This window comes from Lactuca sativa, chromosome 8, assembly GCF_002870075.4.
Source record: "Lactuca sativa cultivar Salinas chromosome 8, Lsat_Salinas_v11, whole genome shotgun sequence".
In the NCBI taxonomy this organism is placed as follows: domain Eukaryota; kingdom Viridiplantae; phylum Streptophyta; class Magnoliopsida; order Asterales; family Asteraceae; genus Lactuca; species Lactuca sativa.
This window is the reverse complement of record NC_056630.2, coordinates 6,274,474-6,298,345: the sequence shown is the minus strand read 5'-3', so window position 1 is coordinate 6,298,345 and position 23,872 is coordinate 6,274,474. Positions and strand designations below refer to the sequence as shown.

At 37.9% G+C, this 23,872-nt stretch overlaps 1 protein-coding gene and 1 non-coding gene across 2 annotated transcripts; one reads left to right on the top strand and one right to left on the bottom strand.

Moving 5' to 3' along the window:
• Positions 1-341: 341 nt before the first annotated feature.
• Positions 342-448, bottom strand: LOC111876982 (small nucleolar RNA R71). Its single transcript, XR_002845203.1, has one exon. It is a non-coding gene; the product is annotated as a small nucleolar RNA R71 (small nucleolar RNA).
• A 1,776-nt stretch (positions 449-2,224) lies between these two features.
• On the top strand, positions 2,225-10,208 carry LOC111876721 (uncharacterized). Its single transcript, XM_052766290.1, has 8 exons — positions 2,225-2,500; positions 5,753-6,039; positions 7,044-7,149; positions 7,894-8,945; positions 9,016-9,176; positions 9,228-9,641; positions 9,728-9,773; positions 10,010-10,208. Exons 1-8 carry the CDS (start codon positions 2,225-2,227, stop codon positions 10,206-10,208), a joined length of 2,541 nt encoding a protein of 846 aa, XP_052622250.1.
• The last annotated feature ends 13,664 nt before the right edge of the window (positions 10,209-23,872 follow it).

The window sequence follows — 23,872 nt, the reverse complement described above, 5'->3', positions numbered from 1 at the left end:
GAATTCGAGATGACGTTGGTCCAGGCTTAGTACAACTTGCCATTCCTGCTACTGCCACATTCGAGCTGAAAGGACATATCCTTTCCGCACTAAAGGATATCGCATACTGTGGAAAAGATTGCGAGGATGCGTTCAAGCACTTAGATGAAGTGAACGACATTGCTGATTACTTCAATGTCCCGAATGTTAACAGAGACACTGTCTGGCTAAGGATGCATCCCGTTACCTTTAAAGGAGCTACAAAGGATTGGTTAAAAGCACTTCTACCTGGTACAATAACTACTTGGGCTCAAATGTGTGAGCAGTTTCTAGTCTAATTTTGTCCACCATCCAAGATAGCTAAACTCAAGAAAGCAATAGCCAATTTTGAGCAAAACCCGGGGGAGTCACTTTACGAAGCATGGGAGCATTACAAAGGGTTGTTAAGGAATTGTCCTCAACATGACCTTAACATTCAACAATAAGTGTCCATATTCTATGACGGGGTCAATGTGATAACAAGACAACTCCTTGATTCTTCAGGACCACTTACAAAGAAAAATCTGGGCAAAGTCAAGGAATTAATTGAAGAATTTGAAAAACATTCTCGTGAATACCACAATCCAAGGAATGAAAGCATGAAAGGATTTGGGGGTGCACAAACTGAAGAGATGGCTGCTGTGATGGCAATGATGAACACTATGAATAGGAGATTGACCCAAATGGACCAATCAATTCATGCAATTCGAGTTGGTTGCGAGAGATGTAGTGGCCCACTTTTGACAAAAGATTACAACTTGGATGAATATGGAAACAAGAAAGCTTAAGTTTGCAATTCGAGTGGGGACAAGTATGATGAAGACTGGAGGAAATCAAAGAAAGAGTAGCTGCCTTACGATGAATATAAGAAGCAAAAGGAAGAAAAATATAGACAAACTGACAAAGGTTTCTACCAAAGAGGGCAACCACTAGCTGAGAAGAAATCAGAATTAGAGACCATGTTGATGAAATTTATGGAAGCTTCCGAAAAAAGGCATGATGCTACTGATACTACAATGGAAGAACAAAGAACTATAATGAAGAATCATCACGCAATGATGATAAATCAGCAAGCCTCCATCAATAACCTTGAAGTACAACTTGGTCAACTTACCACTTTGGTTAATGAGAAGATGTTCCCGAAAAATCCTGAAAAGGATACCCAATCTCTTGTAATGGCCATAGATATTGAAGAAGAGGCGATTTATGAGTTCCTAAAAGCCTTAGAAGTGGAGCCACAGCAGCCCGGTCCAAAGCCAAAGAAGCCGAAGCTCGAAATTGAAGAATCTGCTAGAATACCCAGTTCACGTCGTGAGCCCGCTATGCTCACGTCGTGGGCTCGGTCTGAACAAAAAAAATTGTATTTGTTCCAGCTTATAAACCACATTTTTCATTCCCATCTAGAGCTAATCTAGGGGTGAGCAAACCCAAACCAAGAAACCGAGAAACCCACTAAAACCGATGAAACCAAAACCGACGGTTCGGGTTTGAATTTTTTAAATACCGAAAAATCAAGTTCGGTTTCGGTTTTTACTCAGAAAGCGACCCATTCAACCCGAGAAACCGACCCATACTTAAAACCGACAAACCACCCCAAGAAACCGACCCATCCAACCCAAAAAACGACCCATAGTTGATTGGTTTTTGGTTGTAATAGACTATTTCGGGCTTTGGTTGTAACTTGTAATAGACTATTTGTTGTAAGACTCATGTTTTTTGAAGTATTTAACTTAAATTTGGTGTTTGTTGAAGTATTTAACTTGTTGCTTCATTTATGGAAAATGGGTTAAAACCCAAAACCCATGGGTTTAAACCCAGAACCCGTGAAGGTATGGGTTGAACCCAAGAAACCGAAAAACCGCCCAAACCGACCTTAGAACTCGAGAAACCGAACCAACCAGAAACCGATCCTATTGGGTTCTAAAAACCAGAAACCGACCACTTATGGGTTGGGTTTGGGTCCAAAACCGACCCATGCACAGCCCTAAGCTAATCTCAGTCAATTGGAGAGAGAACTCTGGAGTTTATCAAGCAATTGAAGGGTATTCCTATCAATACTCCTTTTATTGATTCACTTGCAAAAATTCCAAAATATGCTAAGTTCCTACAAGACTTGTTAGAAGCTCGTCAGCAATTAAAGGAGAATTCTAAGGTAATTCTAAGTGAGCAAAGCTCAAAAGCTGTGTTGGGAGAAATACGTAAGAAGATGGGGGATCCTGGACGACTCACTCTCCCATGTGAGTGTGGGAATAGTATGAAGGTTCATGCTTTAGTAGATTCTGGGGCTAGCATAAATTTGATGCCTTACTCGTTTTATCAAAAATTGAATATTCGGAAGTTGAAGGCTACAAAGATGACTATTCACATGGCGAACCGTTCAGTGACACAGCCTCGGGGCATTGTGGAAGATATTCTCGTGAAAACTGGGAAATTCGTTTTTCCAATAGACTTTGTGGTTCTGGATATGAAAGAAGATCCCAATGTACCAATTATTCTTGGTCGCCCGTTACTTGTGACAACCCAAAATTTTCCATCCAGTTCAGTCTAACACTTCATTAAAAGTCAAACTCAATGCTATTGTCTTTTAACTCAATTAGGAGTTTATTTGAGCGTTCTGAGCCTTGTACACTTAAGGGATAAGTGTCGGGGTTTATCGGCTGAAGTTATAGCTCAAAGAAATGACCTCAAACACCCCTTCAAGGATTTCACGGCCAACACATGGGAGTTTACGGCCGTAAACTCCATGTGGGCCGTAAACTCTTGCTCATAAGATGATATGTTGGTCATTTGTTCATTCCTTCCTTCCCTTTGGCTGAAATCCTCTCAAGTATCATCCCGATCTTCGTCCCCGATCTTCAAATCTCGTAAGATTATTGTCTTAACTAGTTGATATCTTGCATGAACTAGTAATCTTACATGATTTCATCCGTGAAATCATTCCATTTTGTAGATTTTCAAGTTCCACCAAGAACACACACTAGTGTTCTTGGCCAAAAACGACCATTCAAGCTCCTAGATCGTAAGTACTCTTGTTCTAACTCATTGTACACTAGGTTTAACATGTTTAGGGCTTAGAAAATAGGAATCATATGATTCAAGGAGTTTACGGCCAAGACATGTTCTTGGGCCGTAAACCCCTTTTATGGGTGTTTTGATACCCCTAACACCTTAGTAAGCCTTGGATATTAGTGTATAACCTTGCACCATTGAACTAGGGACTTCAATACACGATTTGGTACTTCATACCATGATTTTACGGCCGTAAACTCATGGGGAAGTGGTCCCAGGGCCGTAAACACCATACAAGGCCATTCTTGGATCTTAAACCCACCCAACCTCTTGTTTAAGCCTTGGAACACTTAACCACTTAAGTCATTATAGCTTTGAGCCTCATTTAGAGACCCAATTGAGAGTTTACTGCCAGGAGTAAACTCCCATGGGCCGTAAACTCCAACAAGTATGGTCTTCAAACCATAAACTCCCGTATAAGGCCTTGCACTCCTTTGTTGCAACCCGATAGCCTCTTAACATTTTGACCAAAGTGTTTTCCTCACAGTAGGATGTTTATACATGTTTAAATTAGTGTTATAATCACGAATTATATATATATATATATATATATATATATATATATATATATATATATATATATATATATATATATATATATATATGTCTTCATATGTTATTAGGATCATTGTGTGTGTCTAAGTCTTCACTTGGCGGTAAGCACTTATCCGACACTTCCATCCGATCCGCTCACTGCATGTGAGTTCATACCCCCTTAAATTAACCTTTTAAATGTTTCTAAATGTTTTTAAATTCCTTATGGGGGGGATACAAGTTGAATCATGCTAGTTATTAGATCAATCACATGTGATTAATAACTAACACGCAAATGGATTTACTATACGTTAACTGTTTTACCAAACAGATTTCTTCAAATGATTTTCTTAAACGTTTTTACACGTTTAAAACTCTTTATCAAGATGTCTTACATTCTATAATTTTCCTTTCAAACTCTTTTACAAATGTGTTTTGTAACAAAGGTTTTCCTTATACTTAAACTGTTTTATCAAACAAAATAATTTCAAATTTCTTTATAATCTGACATCAGGTCATCGTTCTTAGTATTAAACTTTTCAAAGGTTTTACAAAACTTCTTTTATGCTTTTATATTGTAAAATTCATGCCTAGATATGTATAGTTGTATAAATAATGTTTAAAGGACTTAGGACAGTTAGCTCGCTTTATTTCCTTTTCCTCGTTTGGATGTGGCCTTAGGGCATCGGTTGCTCATCCGAATGTCGTCTAAATATTAGTTATATATCATGTATACATATATAGGTATAAAGGTTCCATTAGTCAGTTCGGTACCTTTGGGTAGCAAAGGTATACTTCCGGTTGTACTCGTATGTTACCAGTAACTACAATAGGTATAGTTAGGAAATACTACTTACCATTCCAAGTTCAAGAATCACACAAGAGTCAGTTCATTCATGAGTCTATTCTAGTACGTTTACATAGATACGCTTACATGAGTACGTTTACATAGATATGCTTACATGGATACGCTTACATGAGTACGTTGACATAGATACACTTACATGGACACGTTTACATTAATACGTTTAATAGATACTAATACATAGAATCTATTACAGACGTTTCGGGATTTACCATTCCACACCCAAAACTGTTAGCTACAGTAGGGAAAAGGAGCATCGACAGGTGTACGAGGTTGTACTTTTCAGCGAGTTTCCACGCCATGAATATCCTAGTATAAAAGGATACCTTCTTTTAGTTATTATATTATTTTCCTTCCTTTACTTTGTGACACATTCACATGAAAAACGAGATAGGATATACTTGATATAGGTAAACTATTTTCCTTATTACCTTTATATTGTGACTCATACACATAAACGACGAGGTAGGCTATAGTTTTATACTAATAGTTTAAACAGGGAAAAACCGTCACATTTACAGTGATACTTACTTACAAAACAGTCGGGTCTTGGTAGAAGACTACTTGTATACTAATAGGAAATATGGGATTTTCTAGGGTTTTCAAACGTTTACGATTACTTACAAACATTTTCATACTTATACAAACTTTTCTCCAAATGTCCAAAGTCTTTACTTTATAGTTTTACAAATCAAAGACACATTAATGCTTATGAATTCACCAGCTTTATTGCTGATACTCACTTTCAAAATAACTTGTATTCTCAAGTCACCAATAGACAGGTACGACGACCAGGTTTTGTGAAGACGGAGCAGTCAAGACTCGTTTTTTATTTTGATCATTCATTATGTTGTTTATGCTATGAAAGAACACACTTGTAATTAAAATTATACTATTAATGCAATGGATGATGTTGTTGCTTGTTTACTACTTTGCATTGTTGTGATACTTTACATGACGTCCTCCGCCCCAGAACTTTTCCGCCATTCTTGGTTTTGGGGTGTGACATTACTTAACACTGCTGGAGCTTTGGTTGATATACGCGAGTCCAAGCTCACCTTGAGAGTTGGGGATGAGAAGGAAATTTTTGGAATAGAAGATGGTTTCCAATGGAGTCATGCTCAAGAAGAGGTTTTCAACATTGATGAAGAGAATGAACTTGAAGAATTAGAGAAGCTCATGGAAGAAGAAATCAAAACAATTCAACAAGTTAAAAGAACAAAACCGAGAGCATCTGTTCCATTTTTAGTTGAATTCATTGCCTAGACGAATCCAACTTCTTGGGTAAGCAAGGAAGATGATGAGATGTCGAGTGATGAAGAGGAGGTTACTTCAAAAGTAACAAATCCAGTGGTGAGAGAGGAGAAGGATACTATGGAGCTTAAAGATGATGAAAAATTGAGGATTCAAGGGATCAAACGCAAGCTCGATGGAAACGACGTCAAGGATAAAAAGGAGAATTCTAAAAAGGCGTATATTCGTCGAGTGCAAGCTTACAAAAGTCGTTTCAAGGAACAAAATATCCTAGTGGTGGACTCTTCAGATGATTCAACGTAGGAGGCACGGAGTCCAGCTCAAGACTCCTCAAAAAGAACCGCTTCTTGGGAGGCAACCTGAGTTTGGTTTGCGTTTTCTTTCTTTTTCTTTTTAGTTTTTAGCATATTTTTAGTTCTTAGGAAGTCGATCATGTTATCCAAATTATTATCTGCATAATAAATTACCAAGTAAGAAGTCATTAAAATCAAGTGGTAAAACTTATTGAATGTCTTACAAAATTAAATTTGGAGAAATTAATAAATTTCATGATCAGAAGTACTTCACGACGTGAATTCAGATGGAATACGGGCATGATTATTTTATATGTTAACCATTTTTTTGTAATCCTGCCCACTTTCAGTAATGACCCAATATATGCCTTAGCCCACTTCCTACTTAATTAAATGGCCCAATTTTAGAGTCCATACAGGACTCACGACGTGAGAAGTAAATTACTCGGGACCACAGATTAAAGGATACAGAATCAGTTTGACCTACCACTTTGTTTATTCCTCACAAAGTGAAAGAGGCAACCGGTCCCCTCTGTTCGATATTGGCCGACAACCACTGTATTTTCCTTGTTGCTTACATAATACTTTCATCTAAGGTAATGATTCTAAATTATTAAGTTTAATTCTTCTCTAATAGTTGACCTTAGGTTTAGGGTTTGTTAGTTAGATGAAATGTAGAAAATACGCCCTAAAATTCGTGAAATAGCCTTCGAATGTAGATGATTTATGCAATGTTTTAAAACCCGGGTCGACCCGGCCGGTTGAACCGGTTGGACCGTGACCCAGGTTAGAAGACGGGTCAATTAAGACCGGGTTTTTGTAGAAATACTGACCGGATCGAACCGGACGGGTTTACCACGAACCGCGGTTGAACCGGGTAATTTGAACCGGTAAAAAACCGGATTGGCCCGTTTTTTAGGGCTTGGATAATTAAGTGGGTATCGCTGCTCCAGGCCTCAAAACAAAGTAAAAAACGTTGTTCTTCTCTTTTTTTCTTTGGGAAACGAAAGCAGCGACCGAAGGAAGGCATCGGCTGCAAATCTCCGGCGACTGAAAGAAGGCATCCGCTGTAATTCTCCGGCGACTGAAAGAAGGCAGCGACTTCCAACTGCGAAGGTTATTCTCCGGTGACTTCCATTCTTCTCCAGGTGAGTTTTTTTCCTGCAATTGTTGTTAATTGCTATGAAATCAGCGACTGTTATGAAAACAACGACTTTTTTTTCCTGCTACATCGAAATCAAGTGATAGATTAGAGACCCAACTGCTCAATGACAAACACATGAACATTGTTCTGCTTCTTTTTTTGTTTCTTTTTAATTTTATTTAATTTGATTTAGAACTCTTGAATCTATCCCCATTATTCTCCCAATGAGAATGGCCCAACTGCTATATTTATTTCCTTCTTTTCTTTCTTTTCTTTTAATTTCACGTACAGGGGCATAGTAAACATAATCTTTTTTTCTTTTTCTTTTTGTTCTTTCTATGTTATTTAAGGTTTTGTTACAATTGATTCAACAAATGAGAATGGCTTCATTAAATAATATGATAAAAAAATAAAGAACTATACTTATCGTGTAATCATATTTTCCATTCCAATGGCATTTTAGGATTTAATGAACCCCACTGTCATCTTTGTCCCATTTATATCAAATCAATTCGGCCATTCCACAACACTATATGAGTTATATGAATAGATTTGGTTGTATGCATATCATATATCAATTCTTCTATGGCTTCCATTCTTCCTGCTAACCAAGTGTGATAGGTCCTGTTATTTTGTTAGTTTATTTATTGTTAATTATCAATTATAGTTCATTTATTGTTTCAAGGTTTTTATTGTAACATTACTTTTCAATGCAGTTAGATATAGAATCAAGGGAAGAAGAACCATTACAAGCACAATCTCAAGCTCAATCCCATTCTTCGATTCAATCAAATGTACGAACAAAGACGAATATAGCATGGGAACATGTTACTCAAGTCGTTGATGAGAAGGGGGAAAAGGCATGGATATGTAACTTTTGTCAAAAAGTTATAGGTGGTGGTGGAATAAATAGGGTTAAGAAACATCTTGCTGGTGTTAAAGGTGAGGTAGCAGCATGCCCAAAAGTTAGTCCAGAAGTGTGGTTTACTATGCAAGGGAAATTGAAAGAGACCGCTCAAAAAGAAAAAGAAAAACGTACCACTAGTGTTACTATCTTGGATGATGATGAAGAGATGGAGGAAGCAGAAATTTCAACTGTGAAAAAGGGAAAAAGGAAATCTACTTCAAACTTGCATCCATTTTTTACCAAAGGTATAAATGATCCTTCCCAACCCACTATCAAATCTGCAATGCAAAGTAAGGCAAAAATACATGATGTGGATTTAGCTATTGCTATGTGGTTTTATGATGCATGTATACCTATGAATGCTTGCAACTCTCCTTTTTTTCAACTTATGGTAGATAAAATAGCAAGTATTGGTTATGGGTACAAAGCACCTAATTATCATGCTCTGAGGGTTAATTTATTGACAGATGCAAAAAAGTCAGTTTCATTGATAATTGATTCGTTAAGAAGTCAATGGGTTGATACGGGTTGCACAATTATGAGTGATGGGTGGAGGGATGTTTCACAACGACATTTGATTAATTTCTTGGTTTATTGTCCGAAAGGGATATCATTTCTTAAATCTATTGATGCATCTGATATAGAGAGCAATGCTACAAATTTGTGTAATTTGTTTGTTGAGATTGTTGAAATGGTAGGAGAAAAAAATGTGGTGCAAATGGTAACTAATAATGCTGCTAATTACAAGCTTGCTGGTACTAAGTTATGTGAAAGATATCCTTCTATTACTTGGTCTCCATGTGCAACGCATTGTCTTAATCTTGTATTAAAGGATCTTTTAGAATTGGATAATGTGAAAAAGTTTGGTCAATCTTGCATCAAGGGTTACTATTTTTGTTTATAATCATAAGTGGCCCTTGAATTGGTTAAGAAAAAGACCCGGTTGGAAAGAAATTATCCGTCCAGGTGCTACTTGGTTTGGTACCGTGTTCATTGCATTGCAAAGTTTGTATGACCATAAAGAAGATTTACAAGCAATGGTCATATCTAATGAGTTTAAGAAGATGTTGAAAGTGGGAAATGCGGTTGAATGTAAACAGATTGTCTTGAATGAAATTTTTTGGAAGAATTGTTTGATTACAGTGAAAGTAATGACTCCTTTGTTAAAGCTTTTGCGGTTGTGTGATTCGGATGAAAAACCTGCAATTGGTTATGTTTACGAGGGAATGCGTCGGGCAAGAAGAGGGATTAAGGAATTGTTTAAGAAGAAGAAGGAATTATATAGGCCTTACACTAACATAATTGATAGTTGTTGGGATAGGATGTTAAGAAAAAGTATTTATTGTGCAGCTTATTGGTTGAATCCCGTTTTTCAATATGATCATGCAAATCTTTGTAAGAAGAATGAGGTGTTTCAAGGCGTTCTTGAAATGGTTGAGAAGACTTTTAAAGGTGATGACGTGTTAAATATTACATTGAATTTAGGCAGGTTTCGTGATGCTGAAGGTACTTTTGGTAGATCTAGTGCAGTTGCTTCTCGTAATCTTACTCGTCCAGGTATGATTTAAATTTGATGTGCCATTATTATATATAAAATATTATATTTTCTAATATATTTTTTTTGCTAACTATATCTTTTGTAGATGAGTGGTGGAAGTTATTTGGCGGAGATATTCCGGTTTTGCAAAAGTTTGCTATAAGAATATAAAGTCAAACGGCATCTTCTTCCGGTTGCGAACGTAATTGGAGTGTATTTGAAAGGATTCACACGAAACAGAGGAATAGGTTGGAACATCAAAGGCTAAATGATCTTGTATTTGTTCATTACAACTTGCGTTTACAAAATAGGTATGGTATTTTGCTAAGATATACTATGCTATAAAATGACCAAGTTATATTTGAGATTTTTTTGAATGTTTTTGTAGATTGAAGGTTGATATGAGGTCTTACGATCCTGTTGACTATGAAAATATTGATAAGACGAAATTTTGGGTGGTTGAAGAAGAGCGGGAAGGAGAACTTAATTATGATGATTTGGAAAATATGCTTGATGAGCAAGAGCATGAACCGGCTTCTAAATCACAAGGTGACCATGTTGATCATGAAGTTGATAGTGAATTTTAGTTGCTAAGTGACTGCAAGATCGATGCTTATAATACTCCAATTTCTCAAGATCCATGATTTGGTTTGGTCGTAACATGTTTGGATTTGTCTACAACTATGTTTTCTTCTATTATTTATACTTTATGTGGTTGTTTGTTGTGTTTAGATTGATCTATAACATGCTATTAATACTCTATTTTGTTGTTTATCGTGTTTATATTGTTTGTTGTGTTTAGATTAAACTTTCTTGACATCAAATTATTGGTATTATATGTCTATGTAGTATGCATGAAAGCAAAAATATATTAAAATAGAAAAAATGTCATAAACCGGGTTGACCCGGCGGTTCAACCGGTTGACCCGTGAACCGGCCGTCACACCGGGTCAACTAAAAACCCGGGTTTTAAAACATTGGATTTATGGTCGAAAGTAACATAGGAGTAAACCCCAAGCATTGTATTGGCCGATTTGTAGAAGAACTAAACAGAATGTGACATCGATGACGAACTCACGACGTGAATACCTAGGAATTCACGACGTGAATTCTGGAGTAGTGGACAGTTTTCTGTTTCTTTTATTTCTAATCTTGTGGGTTGTTTCTTTTGGTTGTGTTTTCCGTTTGTTTTTGCAGAAATGGGTCCTAGAAGGGAGGCACCTATTGGAGTTACGGGTTTACACCCGTTCTACAATTTTCCCACAACGATGTCCCGAGAAGTCTTGACCCGATGGAACAACAAATTAGGGTGGATCTACAACCGAGAGATTGTCGTTGCTCCTATAATCAATTGGACGCGGTTGATGGAAGTCGGGCTAGCTCGTAGAAAGGTTGTCCCCGTTTCTGACCAAAATATTTATTAGATATGGATATTCGTTCACTTGCTCGGGATGGCTCAACCTTTTTTGGATCCAAGAGCGGGTGTATAAGGAGTTTTGTGTTGAGTTTTTCTCAACAGTGACATTCCAAGAGACTGTCCTAGATCCACATTGGCAGCAAACTTTGGTAATCTGCTTAGGGGGTGAGTATTGGGAATGTAGCCTCGTTGAATTCGCTTGGATGGTTGGAATATATGATCGTCAAGAGGCAATGACTACCGAATTTGGCATGTTCTTGAGCGAGGCAGCTAGAGGGTACGCGGATGGTGCCAATGGATATGCTTTCTGGCATACTATTGCATCTGGGATTTTCAATTTCGGAATGTCTCCCGAGAGTAGTATTCGGTCCCCTATCCACCGCTTACTCCATCGTTTCATCACGTTCTCCATCAATCATAGGAGGCATGGAGATAAAGTAACAAAGAAAAATGTATTCTTCTTATGGGGTATCTTGCAGCCCGGAGTGTGTTGCAACATTCCTTATTTTTTGGCACGTTTTCTGGCTGGGTCTGCTGCTATTTCATGACACGGGAGCCCCATCTATGGAGGGAAATTTATTATGCGTTTGGCCCGCTCGTATCGTTTGCTTGTCCCTGATATTACTCGTTCCATGACTTGTGTGGATGAGCATGAGTTTGGCATGGGGTATTCGGAGACCATGCGGGTTGTCAGAAACTTTGTGTCGCATTGGGGAATAGTACCTTCAAATGATGAGGGTAATGAGGGTGACTAGCAGCCTGATACACAACCAAAACAACAACCACAGACACGTCCTAAGAGAAGAAACGTGAGAGGAAGAGGAGAGAGATGACAGCCAGTACAGCAAACTGCACCATTTGGAGGAGCACCTTTTGGGGGTGATATGACTGGGTATTTTGACCAGTTATCATTGAGCGTCAATTGGATTGGGGGTACCATGGAGAATGTGGCTCGACACCTTGGGGTGGAGCGCCCGCCTCATTTGGGACATCGTTCCGATATGCCCTCGATGGAGCGAGTATCGAGGACAAGGAGGAGATGGGGCAGGCACTAGTTGAGCAAACGAGGAGGATGAAGATGATTGATCGTTTAGTTTTATTTTGTTTGTTTTAGACTTATTTGGTTTGTTTTTATTTTGTTTTTTAAAATTGTTTGGATTGTAAGACTTTAAGATATTATGTTACTTTGCTCTTATTTGGTTGTTAACTTTCAGCTTGCTAAGGAGTCTTGGGGAAGGATTAAGGTCGAGTCAAGAGTCGTGTTCGTTTAGGCGAGTGTCGTTCAAGTCTAGAAATTGAAAGTCGAAACCCACAATTGGAAATAAGTGTGGGGTGAGTCGAGAGAGAGGTTATAGCTAGAAGAGTCTTCAAAATACACTGAATTTAGAAGGGTATTAATCCGTTAAGATGTTGAGTGGAGTATATGTATTTACAAGGAAGAAGGCAATTTCAATTCTGGTTCACCCAGACTTCACGTCGTGAGCCTATACTGATTCACGTCGTGAGTTTTCAATTTCCACCACATTGATTCCGTTCCGTTCTTCTTCATTACATGGAATTACTACCATTCCTTATGACACTTTTGTGACGATTCGATGGGTTGTTTTCTCTAATATACAATGTGGCGTATGCTTTCCCACATTGTCTACACGATTTGGAGGCTTGCACCATTCTTTTTGAAGATTGAAGTTTTGATTGATGGCTGGTTTCGCAAGTTCAAGTCCAAGTTCTTATTCTAGATGAAGTTCAATATTTGAGATGCACATGTCCACTACATGTTTGGAGTTCGATCTTGCCACTTCTATCCCAAGGGAGTCTGTTCCTTTTTCTCCCTTTTATTGAGTTTGAATTATATTTTATGCATACAATGAGGGCATTGTATGTAATAAGTGTGGGGTAGGGGGTAGAAGAAGTAAAATTGCTAGATAATTTGGTAAATTTTAAAATTTTTTAAATTTTTACTAATTGGATCTAGTAGTAATAATTTGAGTTGTAGTTGTTAGTATTGCTATCGGATGATCCGATAAGATCTCAAATGTTTAGTTGAGCTGATATACAATATAATGCATTTGTGGCCTCCCTTATTTTAGTGAAATCATGGAACAAAAACATAACCCTACTTAGTTTGAGGAATGCAAAAAGTTTAGCAGCCCAAGCCAGAAATCTATCCAGGAAAGTTGTTTCTTAACCAATAAAGGTTGAAGTTAAGCGCCCCTACTTAAGCATGTAGGTTTTTGAGTGATATAGAAAAGTGAGATACATGTAAAAAAAGAGAAATTACCGAAAAGTAAAGAAATTGAAGAATTTTGGAGCATAAAAGTATCGAAGTTTGAAGATCAAAAGATCAAAATTCTAAAAGTTGAAAGTTGAAGATGCCAAAAATCATGAAAAAAGTGAATTCAAAGAAATCAAAGATCAAACATCAAAGAAAAGAAGAATTCAAGAGCTCCAAGATGTGGTAACTTCTAAAAAGTTGTAATTCTATAGTTTATGTATGCTTGGGTAGCTTTACAAAAATACTTTGAGGTTACGTAAGACTTTTGTGGATGGATTCAGAGGGTTGCATAAAATGAGCATTGTTCGGAAGAAGTGGGCGAGTGTTTATGAGGATTGTGAGTATTTAAAGTATGGGCAGGTCCTTTAGGAAAAATTTAGACACAAATGCATGTGTTGAGATCTTGGCATAATGGCTGAGCTGGAATTGGATTGTTCTATGTGATGCTAGTGATGAAGGTTTAAGTTTAAATAAGTAGATTTGCTTGAGGGCAAGCAAAGAACAAGTGTAGGGTATTTTGATATTGCCATATTTATACATATTTTTAGGCGATATTTATTTACATTTCTATTAATATTTTGGTCATTTGCATAGAATAATGGTACTTATGAGTTCAAATTGTTATTTTGCAGCCAAATAGAAGCAAATTCGAAGATAGGGACTGAAATTGACAGAATATCGAACTTTGTAGGATTGGAGGAAAGAAGAATAGAAAATCACCCAAAAGACGTACTCATGACGTGAACAGTTCATGGTTCATGACGTGAGTGGAGAGTTTTAGAAGATATGCATGCGGGTGGAAGAGTCCTTGCCGAACACGGTTATCTCATATTCACGACGTGAATCCTTATGGTTCACGACGTGAACTCGGGAAATCAGAAAACTATAAATTCCATTGTCCATTACGATTTAAAGGACTTTTTGGCTGGCTTAGAAGGGTTCCTAGAGACAAAATTCAAAGGAAGAGAAGATCTGGAAGTTGGTTTTAACACCAAGGAATAAGAAGTTCATAAATTGGTTTATAGATTGGTACACTTAAACATGTCTTTGATTATAGTTTTTGTTTGTTTAGTTTTTAGTATGTCTGGCTAAATGTAGCTGCTTCTGTTAGCTAGATGAAGCTGGAACTCATGGTTTTAATGCATTAGATTTGACTTTACTTGTTGGTAATATGCTTGTGTTGATTGATTTTACCTAGCATGTTTAATTTAAATATTTTATTGCTTTAAATTCTTGTTCTGTGTAGTTAGTGAATACAAATCTACATGAACTTGAATACCTAATAATTCAGTGAACACTAGTTTATTAGAGCTAAGATCAAACCAATCTTAGATAAGTAATTGAATTATCGAATTAAGTTGTGCCATAGAACTCATATTATGACTGTAATTGTGTTTTGATTAATCAATCTTACATGGCTCCAATCTCATTTAATAATTGATTATGTGTTAACTATTGTGTGACCATGCATAGATTTACATGAATTGATTAATAATTAGCAGATTTAGAACTAAATTGCTAATACTTCATTAATTGGTAACCAACAGTAATAGTCATAGCTAATGTATAATCATTGAGTGAAAGCGGATTCAAACTAACAAAAGTGTTTTGTTTATTGATTGAGTTTGTGTTAAAGAATTAAGTTCATCTAAACTTGCAACATTAGATAAAACAAACCCTTCCTTTGTTAGTAATTAGGTTAATTTAGTAGTAGATAAATTAATTAGTCAACACCGTTCCCTGTGATCGACACCCGACTTACCCAACTATTCTATAATTCGACTAGGTACACTGCCTAGGTGCATTTTAGTTAGTTAAGTTAGCTAGGTTATAAATTATAAAATTAGTAGGTACTTTTATGCACATCAATAAGCATTCAAAACTGATCAAAATACGTTTGATTTTACTAAACTCCAAGATGACCCATAAAATGAACCAAAAGTGCCAAAAACCACAAATTTTGAGATCTAAAGAACTAAAGAGAAAGACATGAACTTTTTACTCATAATAGTCTAGAAATAGGGTGATTTTGATGGATCCAAACTTGAAACAACATTCCTTGAAACCAAAAAAACCTTCTTGATCTTCAAGCTTCATAACATTATCACCAAAAGCATTGAAAATAGGAGAGGGGATAGGGGATGAGCTCAAATCTTAAAGATAGAGGTTAGGGTTGCTCCCAAGGAGTTTTATATGCGATGGAGGCTAAAAACACCCTATAACATCAATCCTTACCTTTAATTACATTGAAAACCCTAAAATTCATGGGCTTGGGCTACATAGTGCTTATCAGCCATCTCATGACAGCCTGTTTGTCACCTCGTGCCAATATGCTTATTACCTCATCACAACTCTCACAATATTGTTTGTCACCTCGTGACGACGGCTAACATGCATGTTGAACAAATAGTTGGTCCACATTGAGCACCCTCTCCATAAATAACTAATTCTCCCCCACTTAGATTTGAAATCTCACCAACTGGTACTCAAAATCAATCATAGCCCCATTGGGGCCAAAACAGTCCATACCCATAATACCTTCAATCCTCAGAGAGGAATCAGAACCATATCAATCAAATATCACTCAGTAAACATATTCAAAACATATCCCCGATGAACTCTCGAAGCACCCATTGAATGATCATCAAAAATCTCCACTTCCTACGGATAATCCAAAGTCCATGTAGTGTCGCTAAACTTCTTGCTAAGCGCAAGAGACATAAAAGATCGGGTAACACCCGAATTGAATAGAATGTGAGCAGTCATACCATTGACTAAAAACGTACCTATAGCGGTATACACATCTAATGTTGTTTGGACCTCCTCGGCTGTTAACTGGAATGTCCTGCTCTTATCCACCGAAGCCTATTCCTTGTCCTGACAGCCATCGGGAATCCTTAAGATGGCTTGTGTGGGCGCCATCACTGCTCCTCCTATCAATCTTGAGCAATCGGCCTTCATATGGTCCGTCTGATTTCAATAGAAGCATATGAGTACTCCCCGAGTGCAATCCCTTCTAAAATGACCAATGTGGTTGTAATTGAAGCAGCCTCCTCCCTTCTCATGATAGCACCCCTCGTGAGACCTCTTATATTTGGCACAATGAACCCGACCCTGATGGTCTCTCGATCGCGAATCAAAAGTATTGGGCCTCTTTGCCTGTCCCACTGCTATATGTACCTGTTCTGGCTTACGCTTCGTCCAAAGCTGCAACTCAATCTCCAGCTCTTGGGCTCTGGCTATCATGCATTCTAAGGTCTTGTAGCTTGACATACTTACAAACTCCCAAATTTCATCCTTAAGCATGTCATGATACCTCAGCTTCTTCATATCCTCATATGTAGCGTACTGCGGAAGCGGAAGCGGAACCAACAATGCTCTCTCCCGGAACTTGGCGGTTGTCTCCACCGCAACCTCTGTAATCTGGTGAAGGTCCTGGAACTCCCTCACCAACTGTTTCACCTCAATAGCATGTGCAAATCAGCTTTGAAACTCGTCACAAAATCATCCCAAGTCATGGCCGCCATGACCTTATCTCTAAAAGAGTGCCCAACCTCCTCCTACCAATCGTGGACTCCATCCCTCATAAGGAAAGATGCAAATCCTACCTTCGCCCCCTTGGGGTAGAAACTCGTTCATTGATCATTCTCCATATCAGCGAACCATCATCGGATAGCAATAGGGTCTTTCTTCCCGAAGAACTCTGGGGCTCCACAAGCCTTGAACTCCCAAAAGAAAGAGTATGTGCCCCAAACTGACCAGTTGTAATCTCGGTGCGAAAGGCCCTGAAGAGAGCATCCAAAATACCATGAGTGATCCTAGACATGATAAACTCATGTATTCTCTCATCATTCGGTTCCGCACTAGAGCCAAAGCCAGATTTAGAACCAGAACCTCCTCCTCGAGTGCTCACCACCATACTGAAATACAAACATATAAATGATCAGAGTATAGTCGAGGAAACTCTCACACTTCAGTCTCTGTAGGATCTCCGTGATTTGCCTTGATTAAAGTACATATCGTATGCTTTTAGTAGTACGATCCTGATACTATCTACCACACATATCCATACTTTCCTCAAGGACCATCCTGAATCTTTTAAGTCAATCTACCATGACAACTCACATAACCCCTATGCTAAATTTCATACATATCCCACTATAACATTCCCTAAACTCTCTTAAGAATCCTTATCTCACTTGCTTCTGTGATACTAGGAACTTCTACCAATACCGCCAATTGCCTTATGCATGTAAATTATACACAATGCGAGATCAAATAGATTGTCGAATAAATGATTATACCCTAAGACCATAACCATACGGAATAGGAAATAAAGCTAAATCAGTCATTCTAGGGCTATATGATCCCAATGACAAAAAAATTTTAAACATCCACCTCGCAATTAACCTCACCAACAAAGTTTCCAGGTAATACATAACATCCAACTCCTCCTAGGATACAAGGCATCACAAATTAGGTAATTCTATCATGCAATTTTTAAAAGTATCCTTAGCCCTATCCTATCATGTAATTCATATAAACACATAATACTCATGTATGGGTATATTAGGAATCACTTACTTGAGCTCAGATGATTACACGCATCACACCCTTTTTTGTAAGAATCTTTTTAAAAATGTAACATTTAGTTTCGAGAAGCTTCCTATTTCCATAATTATGGGCATGAATGAATCAAGTGATGGACTTGTACTTCAAGGGTTTGGATACTAGACCTAATGGGGCGTGGATTTACATGTTATTTAATCCAAGCTTTCTGTTTGTGCTTTGGAATCTAATGGTATAATGGTATAAGGGATGCTTTGAGCCTTTCTTGATTTTATAATTCAAGTTCGGAAGGTTATTAGTCGAAGGATATTATATAGGATTATAGGGTTTTCTTTACCTTTATGAGCATATAAAGAATGCTGAAAGAGGATTTGGGATGCATGAGTTATGGCCATTAGAAGTTAGGAGGGTTTTGGGTTTAAGCTAGTATGCTGGCGTACAGGGAGTACGTTGGGCGTACTAGGATTAAGTGATCACAAGCTTTCTTCCCTATACACAGGGCATACCTGGAGTACGTTGGGCGTACGTCGGTCAGAGTCAAACCCTAATTTTTGGATCTTAGACCTTATTTAAAGGCCTTATCTTATTTCAAACCCTTCTTACCTTCATCATCCATATTCTTTAACCCTAAATTCAAAATCCTAGCCACATTAGAAAGATTTTTGAGCCTTTGAGTGATTTTGGTGTGTTTTTTGTGCGCTTGGAAAAAGAAGGACTCATCAGAGGAGTGTTGGTTGGCTAGGAGCTTGAAGATCCAAAACTATTTTATCCTTTGCAAGATTTTGGTGGTATAAAGTTTCAATCTTGATGGTTCTTTCATGTAGATCTAGTTTTGGGTTATGATTTTTCATATTTTGGTCCTATGGTTTTGGTTCTTGTGATTCAAAGCTATTCCAAAGCTTAATGTTGTCATTTCTTGTTGGATATGAGGTTCATGTAGCATAAGAATCGGATCTTGATGGTTATGGTACAACCATGCATGAGTTATTGTCCATTAAGTGTTAATAAGAAGTTAGGGTTTGGTTTTGGACACCATTAAGCCATGTAAAGTCATAAAGTCAGAAACTTTATGACTTAAGACGTCCATTTGAACCATATCCAAGTGTTGGGATTAAAGTATTAAGCATTAAGAAGATTGGATTTAAGATTGTGCTTCAACATAGTATGTAGGGCGTACTAGGGTAGTACGCGGGGCATACTTGCCATAATGGCTCTTGGGCCATTTTTGGGCTTTAGGTTGTTTTGGGTTTGGGCCTTGCTTTGTTGGGACAAGTATAGGAATGGTAAAATAGTCTTTTACCCCTAGGTAGGGTAAGATATGAAATGGACCTTGGATTATGGGAGATCGCCTTAATTAGTGATTAAGGATAATTTTGGATATATTTAGTGTGAGGAGCCTGGTAGCAGCAGTGTGTGTAAGAATCGGTTATCTCTAATTTGAGGTGAGCCTATTCATTGTATTTGTGGGTCGAAGGTACCAATGTCGGCCCACCGGAATGTGTTATGTAGAATGCTAGCTGTCTTTGTGACTCTTGCATTGTATATTAGGTTGGGCCCATGGACATGCATGTAGAGCTAGGCCCATTGCATGAGAGGGATTGACCCATTATATGTTGAGCTATTCCTATTGTATGATGGGATAGGCCTAAATATATGATGGGTGGGGCCCATTGATTAGGAAGAGATAGGCCCATTATTATGGGAGGGGCCCAATGTATGGTCTAGGCCCAACGATATGTATGGGTTAGGCCCAATGATATGTATGGTATGTGGTCTTTTGGGGAACTCACTAAGCTTTGTGCTTACAGTTTTATGGTTATGGTTTCAGGTACTTCCAGTTCGAAAGGGAAGGGCCCAACATTACTGCACAACATCCCCTAGAGTTTTATTTCGTGTGGATGCTTATGATTTTTACACTAATGTTTTAATAAATGTATCCAATTTGATTTGTTTTGGAACAAATAGTTTGTATGGTTTATTGTTTTAAAATGATTTTAGGGGATGTTACAAATTGGTATCAGAGCCTTGGTTTGAGGGATCCCTGCACGCTATCGGGTGTGACTAAACTCAAACTAAGGAAATGGTAATCTTTTGAAAGAAAACAAATTTCTAAAAAGATTTTTATAAAGAAAAAAGGGGTGTGATGTGTGCAATAAGCCGAACTCAAGTAAGTGATTCCCAGAATACCCATACATGTTGATATGTTATATGATATGAATGCTTGCATGCTAGGATAAGGCTAAGGATACTTTCAAGAATTACATGATAGATTTATCTGATATGTGATGCCTTGTAGCCTATGAGTATTTGGATGTTATTCTAGATTTAGAATATGTATTAGTAACAGTAATTGCTAGGTGTACGTTTTAAAAATTATATACGATTAGAATCATATAGCCCTAGAATGATTCATTTAGCCTTATTTCTTGTTCATCATATGGTTGTGGTCCTCTGGTAAAGGTCTTTTATTAGATAGTCTATTTGATCTTATATTATGTATAATTTGCATGCATAAATCAACCGACAGTGAGAATAAAAGTTCCTAGCATGGTAGTAGTAAGTGAGCTTGGGATGTCTTTTGTTTGCTTTGTGGCTTGGAGTGTTACTGCACAAATTATGTTTGCTTTGTGCTTTGTGGGACCCTTAGTGATGTGAGTTAACTATTAGGTGAATACGTTAAGTGACATGTTGTAAAGGTTAAATAATGGGTTTGGTTGTGCTGTTTAGCGGGTATTAGGAATACCATTTTGAGAAGGTGATTAAAGGATTTGGGATAACTATTGATGAAAGTATGGATAGGTGTAGAAGGTAGTATTTGGTTCGTACTACTGAAATAACATGATCCATACTCGAACCAGGAGGGTCACGAAGATTCTAGGAAACCTGTAGGATGAGGAATTTTATGAGTATGTTCTGATTATTGTATGGTTGCTTTTCATAATGGTGATGAGCACTCATGGAGGAGGATTTGGTTCAGGCACAGGTACTGGCATTGAGCCGGTGGATGAGCGGATGTGGGAGTTCATCTCGTCAGAGGTCACTCGCGGTATATTGGAGTGGACTCCTATGATCTTGGTACGATCAAGGAGGTGATCATGAAGATTATAGAGGAGCGTTAGGACGCATACCGCTCTGGGATTATGGAGTTACTGGAGGAGAGACTCGGGGTCTTTCGGGTTGAGATCGCGACAGGACAGTTCGGAGCGCGAACTCCTTCTTTTCAGGAGTTCAAAGTATGTAGAGCTCTAGAGTTCATTGGGGCTAAGGACCCTATTGCTATCCACCGATGGATCGCTGACATGGAGAATGCTCAGCTGACGAGTTTCTACCTTGAGGGGGCGAAGGTGGGATTTGCATCTTGTCTTTTGAGGAACTAAGCTCGTTATTAGTAGGAAGAGGTCGGCAGTGCTTTAGGATCCGTGACCATAGTGACCATGTCTTGGGATGAGCTTGTTATGAAATTCCAAGAGGAGTTTGCACCAATGATAGAGGTGCAACAGTTGGCGAGGGAGTTTCAGTACCTTTGTCGGACTACTGAGACTGTGGCAGAGATCACTGTCAAGATTCGGGAGAGAACTTTGTTGGTTCCGCAGTATACGGAGGACGAGGAGATGAATAAGTCAAGGTATCATGATATTTTAAGGGATAAAATTAGGGAGTTTGTGAGCCTGTCATGGTGCAAGACCCTAAATGATATGATTGCTAGAGCCCGAAAGCAGGAGATTGATTTGGAGCACCTCGAGAAGAGGAGGTTAAAGCAATTTCAAATCATAGTAGGACAGGTGAGGAGGACCAAGATTCAGGATTTGCATAAGTCAAGATGCAAACCCTACATTCGACTCCTCATGGAAAAAACTCGTCCATTGAGCATTCTTCATGTCAGCAATCCACTATCTACTGGAAATAGGGTCTTTTTTCCAAAGAACTCTAAGGTTCCACAAGCCTTGAACTCATGAAAAGAGAGAGCATGTGCCCTAACTGACCAATTGCAATCTCAGCGTGAAAGGCCCTAAGCGATCCTCCAGTAGCTTTATGATCCCTTCATTGATGGTACCAAACTTTACAACAGTCGCATCCATAATACCATGAGTGATTTCAGACATACTGAACTCGCGTGTCCTCTCATAAATCGGCTCAGCACCAGAGCATGAACCTAAACCTGAACCAGAACCTCATCCTCGAGTGCTCACCATCATACTGAAAGGCAACCATATAAATGATCAAAATATACCCAAATAATTCTTCATTCTACAAACTTCTTAGAATGCTCGTGACTCTTCCTTAGTTCAAGTACGGATATTGTGCTTTCAGTAGTACGGACCCAATACTACCTTCCACACCTATCCATACTTTACTCAAGAATTATCCCAAATCCTCTAAATCACCTCCTAAAAACTCACTAAATAACACACCAATCACACTAAAGTGCTTCATAGGCTCTCCTAGGGTTCCCACCTCACCCTAACCTCAACTGCTAAAAAGCTCCTACTAACATCAACTAATACTTCATGAATACTATTACATGCAACATAACTTAAATATTTTTTCAACTTAAAGATCCAGCACTACAACGGTTGGAATCAAAAAAGAGTTGTGAAATAAGGCCAAATTAATCATTCTAAAACTATTTAACCTTTGTGGCATGTAACTTAACATATTCATTTAATAGTTAACCAACATCAATATAAGCCCTACAAAGCATAAAGCAAGAAACATTCGAGGAACAGAACTCTAAAGGCATCAAAGCATCAAAAGGCATCTCTCCTAACATGCATTCTAGCATGGAATCATGAGCAAATCCTTATTTTAACTCCTAGCGTGCATATCATACTATAACATATCAACATGTATGGGTATTCTAGGAATCACTTACTTGAGTTCGGTTGATCGCACACATCACACCCCTTTTTTCTTTATAAAAAGCATTCTAGAAAACCATTTTCTTCTTTTTAAAAGATTTTATTAACTCCTCAGTTTGAGTTCGGACACACCCAAGAGTGCGCCCAAAGCTTTCAGCTCGGAAGTTCTGCCCCCGCAGAGCCCGGTTCTTAGCCAAACCTCCTAGTAAGCGAGTTATGCTTACCCTAATTTAAATATAGCTTATGTTTAAGTTCAATATCATTATTATGAACTTATAAACAATAGATATATTATAAAATATAATATACAAAGTGTTATTATAATATTTTTTTGACTACTCGCGGTACATGGAATCTGGTTTGAAGGGCCGCATAAGGTTGTTGGATTTCAAAAGTGCTATAATGCCAAAATGGTCCTGTCCTCCGGTGTTTCATGTCTGGCCCCTGTTTGTACATAGTGGTTGAAAAGTATTGTTTAAAACTTATAAAACAACATCGCTCGTAAATAGTCGCAATAAATATTAGACTAAAATCTCGCGGTAACAATACTAGGTTTCGCCGAAGGAAAATATAATTGTTAGAAGCGAAGCGCTGTCCGAGTTTGGAATCATCACTTTAACAAGTGAGTGCATAGTTACTTTCATCTTACACATAGATATGAAGTATTTAATATAAATTATGTGCTATGTGTGCATATTATCTATGTTCTTGATATTTATGTTGGATGAACAAAATATACATGTTTTATTTGAATTAAACTGTATACATATTTTATACCTATAATTATGATGAGTAAAAATGGGTAGATGAAAGATGAGATGAGAGATGAAAGATGAGATGAGATGAGAGATGAAAGATAAGATGAATGGTGAGAGATGACAAATGATATAGACGATGAAAGGTGAAAGATGATGAGAAGCGATGGTCCAGTCATCTAACAAAGTATAGAGGACAACCACAGACTATTCTAGACAGTCCAATGGAACACTAGTAGGCTCACTATATGTAGGTGTTGTGAACAATATGTTCATCAGATGTCCTCTAAAAACCCATTGATATGTATTGTGGGTGGACTCCTTAAAATAACATTGTCAATAAAAGAGATAAACTATGGTAGCTATGGACTTAGTG